The sequence below is a fragment of the Orycteropus afer genome, unplaced genomic scaffold (assembly GCF_000298275.1).
Source record: "Orycteropus afer afer isolate SDZICR_OR568_19922 unplaced genomic scaffold, OryAfe1.0 scaffold00471, whole genome shotgun sequence".
Classification (NCBI taxonomy): Eukaryota; Metazoa; Chordata; class Mammalia; order Tubulidentata; family Orycteropodidae; genus Orycteropus; species Orycteropus afer.
The window spans coordinates 2,119,125-2,127,152 of NW_006922058.1; the positions used below are offsets into that span (position 1 = coordinate 2,119,125).

Consider the following 8,028-nt stretch of genomic DNA (forward strand, 5'->3'; position numbering starts at 1 on the left):
CCGCTCGCCCTCGCCCTCGCCGCTGCCCTCGCCCGCACCCGGCGCCAGCGCCCCCGGCCCGCGCCGGCCCTTCCAGCAGAAGCCGCTGCAACTCTGGAGCAAGTTTGACGTGGGCGACTGGCTGGAGAGCATCCACCTGGGCGAGCACCGCGACCGCTTCGAGGACCACGAGATCGAGGGTGCGCACCTGCCGGCCCTCACCAAGGACGATTTCGTGGAGCTGGGCGTCACGCGCGTGGGCCACCGCATGAACATCGAGCGCGCGCTCAAGCAACTGGACGGCAGCTGACGCCCACACCCCGCCGCGCCCTGCCGGCAGGGCCCCCCACCCCGGGCCGCGGGCTCGGCCCGCCCCCCACGACGGCGCCGGGCCAGGAATGTTGCATGAATCGTCTGTTTGCTGTTGCTCGGAGACTTGCCCTGTACATTGCTTCGTGCCCCACCCCGGCCACCGAGCCCCATCCCGCACACGGTCAGGAGGGGGAGGGTCCAGGGGGCTGGGGGCCACGGGAGGCACCGAACCGGCCCGAGCCCTCGGGCTCAGCCCCCGGTGGCCGTTCTTCCGCCGGGGGACCTAGTCCAGCATGCGAGGTCAGGACACGCCTTGGTGACTGGGGGGAGGGGGGAAGACGTTGGGGTTCTCGGTTGGGGGCCATGGAGCCCCCCGTTTTGCATATCTTAATCCACTCTATATTTGGACAAGAAAAGGAACGAGTATCTGTCCGTAATCGCTGCCCCTCCCCGCCCCTCCCCTGCCCCCTCCAGCCTCTCCGTCCCGCTGCGGCCGCCAAGTCTTCCATCTCCGGCTGGGTCCCGCCGCGAGCCGGGCCCCTCACTGCCACTGCGACCCCACACGGGGGCGGGGAGCGCTCCAGCTGGTCTGGGGTTGGCCAGGGGCCTAGTGGCCCGACTTGGGGCCCGGGCTCGGCCCCTCCCCCCGCTGAGCTGTAGTGTCCCCACCGACCCTTCAGGTGCTGCGCGGGGGAGGGGCGGCTGGCAGCCGGGTCCTGCTGGGTCGGGGCGGCCGGGAGACCGACGCCCTGGGGGAGGGCCGCAGGGCCCAGGCCCTCCGCCCCCAGCCATCTCCCTCACAGGATCTCTCCCCACGGGTGGGAGGTCCAGCCTTGCCCCGAAGCTCTTAGGCAACTACAGCAGAGAAGCCTCCCAGCCTGGGACCCCAGCGTCTCCTGTTCCTGCCGTGCGTGTGTGCAACTTTGAGTGCGACTGGGCGCGTGAGACCCTGTGTGTACCGGATTGGCGAGTGGCTTTGAGGGGCAGCCCTGGGACTGCGTAGTGTGGCTGCGGAAGCGTGCGCGGGGGTGCGTGCGCCCGACTGTGTGCATGAGTACGTGCGGGGCTTCGCGCCGGGGTTCGCGCGCTGGTGTGCGTGCGTGGGTACGCGCGCAGGTTGCGCGCGGGGTGCGTATGTTGGAGTGCGTGCGGGGTACGTGCGCAAGTGTTTGTGCTAGGGTGAGTGCGGGAGCGCGTGCAGGGGTGCGCGACTGTGAAAGCAGCCCCTCTCTCTTCCAAAGAAAGTCGAGAGGCCATCCCGCAACTGGGAACTGCGTTTGCCCAGCCTGCCCTTCTGGGACCTGCTCCAGTCTGAGCTGGGCTCCTCTGGGAAGCCCTGCTGCCTGGGGGTGGTCCCCAAGGGCCCCTTGGAAGCAGTCCCCCTCGGGCTTCTGGGGGTCGGAGAAGACCCCCAGAGTCAGGCAGGACCCCGAGGGCGCCCAGCCCCCCTCACTGTGACTCCTCACACTCAGCAATGACCTGTGGGATGGGGGGGCCCTGGGGTGTTTTTAAACCTAGGGTTTGGAGTCTGGACTCAGCTCCATCCACGTCACTCACAAGTTTCTGTTTGTATTTCTAGCTTTTTTTAATAAAAACTTTAAAAAAAAAAAAGAAAACAGACGTTTTCACAGCCCAGCGGCCCGGCGCGCCGGTCTGTGCTGGCCCTGGAGCACACGTCCCCGCCTTCCTCCCCACCCCCCAGCCAGTCCCTGCACACAGAGTCACAGCCCGTTAGCCGTCACGGATAGACCAGGTCACACACACAGCAGTCACCGTAACAGACTGGCACATAACACACGCAGTCTCACTCACCTGTGGGTTTTTGGTTCCGTTCCATTTGGGTTTTTAACTTCCAGGGTCAGTTGGGCTTCCCCTCCTTTTGTATGGAGCCCCATCGGGGGTCCCTGCTCTGGCCTGAGGCCTCCTGACCCTGCCGTTGTGATACATCCCACAGAGATCTATGTTTCTTATATTATTATTATTATTATTGATAATAATTATTATAATATTATTATGGAATAAATTTATAAGAAAGGAAACCATGCCTCGGTTGCCTGCTTCAGGGGATATTGGGAGCATCAGCCTCTCTCTGCCTTCGCCGCTACCCCTCAGACATCCACCCAGTCACGCATGTCCCCACCCTGACCCCACTTCATATCTATCTGTAAGCCTAGCCCCTGTCCTTGAGCTCCAGGCTCCACGGCCTGCTTCTTCCTGGCTGTCCTCCTGAGACTCCAGAGGGCCGCTTCTCTCCCTGCTCATTGGCTCAGTAGATGGCATCCCTGGGCCAGAAGCCGCATCACACTCCATGACCTCTGTCACCTCCTACCTCCAGCACCCAGTTGCTCATAAATTGCTGCTGCCCCTTGTTCTGACCATTCCTGAGCCCCATGCCCCATCCCTGTCTTGCTCCTCTCTCTGCTGTGCCCCATTGCTGCTTCCCACCTGCAGCCTCATGGGTCCCCAGATGATGGTGGTGGTGGTGGGCGTTGTCTCCATTGCTACCCTCTGTTCATAGATGCCAGACAGTCTGTGAATTGAGACACTCACGGAGTGAGACAAAACTTTGGACAAAACTTGTCCAGGTTCCCCTGAAGTGGACCTGGCCCCTGCCAGCTGCAGGTCCCCTGCACATACCTGGTGGCTCCTGACCCTGTCTCTGTGCCCCATGCCCCTTCCTCCTGCCTGGACACACCCTGCCGCCTTGCCCTAGTAGGAGCTAGATGCCTCTGCCTCAGCACCTTTTCAAATTTGGTAGTTTGGAGCTTCTCACTCTGTTGTCCACAGTGGCTGAGCTGCTCGGGGTTTGAGGTTTGTGTTTTGTTTGTACTCTGAACCAGGCACAGAGCCACCAGCTAGGAAAGTGGAGTCAGGGTGAGGCCTGGGTGGCTACGGCTTCTGATGAGAGGAGCAGGTGGTGGAGCTGGGTCCTGAAGGGTGGAGGGCTTCTGGGACCATGAGAGAGCCAGTCCCGGGTCTCTGAGCAAGAGGTTTTGGGAGGGCCAAGTTGATGTGGAGTGCATCCACGTGGTTGGGGACAGCAGAGGCTTGACTTGGGGTGCACTGGGCTTGGTGAACCCCAGAGGGGAAAGTGCCTGGTGGAGGAAGCCTCCGGCCAGAGGAAAAGTGGGCAGGCTGCTGCTGGAGGGCAGAGGCACTTGAAGAAGCGAGTCCAAGTTGGGGGGCGCAGAAGGGCAGGGGGAAGGCACCGCGTGGGGCATGGGGAGCTCACGGAAGCAGAAGACTGAGCCTGGGGCTGCTTCTGCGGACCCTGTGGTTGGCAAGCGCCCCGGGGTTCTGTGTCTGGAAGGCCATGGTTGCAAAAGCTCAACATTTTTGAATCGTTTCTTGTTTTCTGGTTAGGAAGTGGCCCTCACACAGAAGGGGCTCTCAGGACTCTGGGAGGCCTACGTGATGGAGAGATGGAGCTGCAGCCCTTTGCTCCAGTTTCTGAGGGAGTGTGGGTTAGGCCCTGGAGAGGGGTGACTGGAGTATACCCAGGTCCCCAGGGGCCCAAGGAACAGGGGTGATCAGCTCACTGGCTTGAGTGGTGGGACTTGTCCCTCTGAGTCCCTGCCTCCTCAGGTAGCTCTCTCTGCCCTGCCTAGCAGATCCTGTGGCACGGGCAGCACCTGGCTTGGGGGGACATTGATCTTCTCCCCAGACCCCCAGTTAGTCTTCAGGCTCAGGGACACAGAGTGGACAAGGTGGTGTGGGATGAGCAGGAATGGGTAGAGGGGCTTAGGGATAGGTGAGAGCAGGAAGGGACAGGGGTCAGGGAGAGGGTGGAGTTGGTGAGGGGAAGAGCCGGTGGGGTTGGGGTGGTGCAGCACTGAGCAGGAGCAGGAAGAATGCAGGCCAGCTGGGCAGGGAGCAGGAGGACAGAGTGGTTGGGTGCTCCTGGGCTCCAGGGGATCTGTCTGCCAGGGCTGACTCCTGCCACCACTGGAACCTGCCCCTCTCCCCACTCTTAACTCTTTGCAGCTTCTTATCTCCCTGCCTTCCTGGCTCTTGGGAACACCAAGGAGAAAGCAGGCACAGCCACTGTTGGTTGAGATGTTTGTTACTTTCATGAGAATTAATGACAACGTTGTCATTTGAGCACATCATCATAGTTTTTAACCATCACACCTTTGTCAGTGTGTCGTACTGTGGTGGCTTGCATGTTGCTGTGATGCTGGAAGCTATGGCACTGGTGTTTCAGATACCAGCAGGGTCAGCCATGATGTCACCAGAGCTTCCAGACGAAGACAGACTAGGCAGAAAGGCCTAGTGATCCACTCCTGAGAGTCAGTCATTGAGAGCCTCATGGGTCCCGACAGAACCCTGTCTCACTCACTGGCTTTCTCTGGACATGTCATCAGAAGGAATCGATTGCCGGAGGAGGGCACTGTGCTTGGTGAAACGGAGGCCAGCAAGGGCAAGGGAGGCCATCGGTGAGACGGATTAGTACAGCAGCCACAGGATGGACTCAAGCGTGCCAGCAATCACGAGGATGACATGGGACCTGGCCACCATTCGTTCTGTTGTACACGGGGTCACCATGAGTCCGAGTCATCTTGGACAGCTGTGTGTGTATGTGTGATGTATTTCTCTGCTGTCTATGTCATCATCACCTCTCTCTGTCATCTGTGTCCTGTATCTGTCTGTCCATCCGTTCATCTGCCGTCTATCTCATCTCCCTTTGTGTTCTGTATCTGTCTGTCCATCCATCCATCTGCCATCTTTCTCATCATTTCTGTCTCTCTGTTATCTCTGTTATGTATCTATCATAAAATGTCTCTATCTTGACCTATCTCTCTCTCTCTCTCTCATCCATCTATTTATCTAATCCATCTGTAGTTTTTAAAAGAGCTTCAGAAAATTTAAGTGTTGCTTGAGTGGTCTGGGTGTTGAGAGTCACCATCGTAAAGCATATGTATCAACACTAATAATATGAAAAGTTGCTGTCCTGTGGTGAACTGTGCTGTTGACATTACAAAGTGCTTGAAAGATATTTTCAGCATTTAAAGATGTACACACAAGTGTGAACTCCAGGATGAGTGACCGGCTCTGTGAGATTTTGTTTAGCATTATTTGACGCATTGTGTGTTGTTGTTGTTGCTGTTTGTTCCTCATGAGGGGGAAGTCTCTGATTGCTTTACTAAGGGCCTGCCATGGGGAAGCCTTCTTTGGGCGAGGAGCTGACCTTCAGCCCTGAAACCCAGCATCAAAGGGTAGAGAAGCTTGGCGAGAAGAGGAACCATCCTCCAGGACTACTTCCCTGGGCACATTGCCAAGGGCCGCAGTGCTGGTTCTGGCCTAGCTGGCCATTATGGATAACAGCATAATATTGTCTGATGTGGTGCTGGAAGGTGAACCCCTTACGTTGCAGGGCACTCACACTATGACTGGGGAAGAGCTACCTTCTCAAAGTAGAGTTAACCTCAATGACACAGATGGAGTAAGCCTTCAGGACCTTCATTTGCTAATGTCCCATGACTCAATATGGGAAGTACCAACTGCAAGCATCCATCAGCAATCAGAACACAGAATACAAAATGTAAATCATAGAAAATTGGAAGTCATCAAAAATTAAATGGAAATTGTCCCTATTGGAGGCAATAAAATTCCAAGGAATGGCTCTGATTGGCCTGGCTGGGCCATGTGCCTGTCCCTGTCCAATCTCGGGGCTGGGTGAGCACTCTTGGGGCTCCTTCTAGAAGCTGAAGTTGCATTGCATGCTCGTCAAGCAATGATTGTCTTCTAGAATCAAGAAGTGGGATCTCCAAACTTTTTTATTGCATACCCTTAAATAATTTTTAAAAACTAGGTACTCTCTTGCATTTTAAAGTCTACATCTAACATTTTAACCATACATTAATATAGTAAAGTTTGTGATTTCCAGAATATTGTACATACTAACATTTCAAATACGCTGTTAAATAATTCTTTTAAATTATTCCTATGGATTTAAATACCATAGCAATTTTATGTCCATCAAATCTTTAAAAAAGCATCTGAATGGTCCTTTCTTTGGGTTGTTGGTAGGCGCCACTGAGTCCACTCTGACTCACAGCAACACTGTGTATGACAGAATGAAACACTTGCCAGTTGTGTTCCATCCTCACAATCCTTGTTATACCGGAGCCCACCACTGCAGTCACTGTGTCAATCCATCTCGTCGAGGTTCTTCCTCTTTTTCACTGACCCTTCACATAATATCCGTCTCCAGGGAATGGGCTCTTCTGACAACATGACCAAAGTAGGTGAGATGAAGTCTGGCCATTCTCACTCCCAAGGAGCATTCCAGCTGCACTTCTCCCAGGACAGATTTGTTAGTTCTTCTGGAAATCCATGGTACTTTCAGTATTCTTTGCATCAACTCCTCTTTGGTCTTCCTTATTCATTGTCCAGCTTTCTCATGCATATGAGGCATATCATAGCTTGGGTTAGGCACACCTTAGTCCTCAAAGTGACATCCCTACTCTTTAGTACTTAAAAGAGGCCTTTTGCAGCAGATTTTCCCAGTGCAATATGACAGCTGATTTCTTGACTGGTGCCTCCATGGGTGTTGATTGTAGAATCAAGTAACATGAAATCTTTGACAACTTCAATCTTTTCTCCATTTGTTGTGATGCTGCTTATTGGTCCATTTGTGAGGATTTTCATTTCATGGAGGTGTAATCCATGCTGCAGACTCCAGACTTTAATCTTCATCAGTAAGTGCTTCAAGTCTTCTTCACTTTTCAGCAAACAAGGTTGTGTCATCTGCATATTGCAGGTTGTTAATAAATCTTCCTCCAGTCCTGATGCTGTGTTCTTCTTCATATAGTCCAGCTTCTCAGATTATTTGCTCAGCACACAGATTTAATAAGTATGGCAAAAGGGTACAACCCTGACTCACTCCCTTGGTGATTTTAAACCATGAAGTATCCCCTTGTTTGAATAACAGCTTCCTGGTCTATGACCAGGTCCCTCATGAGTACATGAGTACAATTAAGTGCTCTGGAATTCCCATTCTTTGCAATGTTATCTATAATTTGTTATGACCCACACAGTCAACTGTTTTGCTTTTGTGTAGTCAATAAAGCACAAGTAAACATCTTTCTGGTACTCTTTGCTTTCAGCTAAAATCCATCTGACATCACCAATGATATCCCTTGTTCCACGTCATCTTTTGAATCCAGCTTGCATTTCTGGAAGTTCTCTGTCAATATACTACTGCAACTCTTTTTAAATTATCTTCAGCAAAATTTTACTTGCATGTGATATTAATGATATTGTTTGATAATTTCCACATTTTGTTAGATCACCTTTCTTTGGAATGGGTACAAATATGAATCTAGTCCAGTCAGTTGTCCAGGTAGCTGTCTTCCAAATTTCTTGTCATAGACAAGTAAGTACCTCCAGCATGGCACCTGTTTGTTGAAACATCTCAATGGGTATTCTGTCAATTCCTTGAGCCTTGTTTTTCATCAATTCCTTCAGAGCAGTTTTGACTTCTTCCTTCAGTACCCTTGGTTCTTGATTGTACACAACCTCCTGAAATGGATGAAGATCAACCAATTCTTTTTTGTACAATGACTCTATCTGACCAGTAATTCTGGTTATTTTTGTGTTTTTGAATTTTGTTCCATGATTTTTTCCCACTCTATCCTGGATCTCCAGTTTTGATCCCTTTCTGAGTGTTTGGCATTTGTAGCTGGGTACCATCTAATTCTTCTGGTCTCAGAGGCCATCATATTCTTGGACTAA

At 52.9% G+C, this 8,028-nt stretch overlaps 1 protein-coding gene across 1 annotated transcript in view; it reads left to right on the top strand.

Annotated features, from left to right (window-relative positions):
- Positions 1-289, top strand: part of SHANK3 (SH3 and multiple ankyrin repeat domains 3) — an 83,508-nt gene extending 83,219 nt beyond the window's left edge. Inside the window, exon 28 of the mRNA XM_042782803.1 lies at positions 3-289. Within this exon, the coding sequence (XP_042638737.1) occupies positions 3-289 (287 nt within the window). The remainder of the gene's footprint in view (positions 1-2) is intronic.
- Positions 290-8,028: the final 7,739 nt, after the last annotated feature.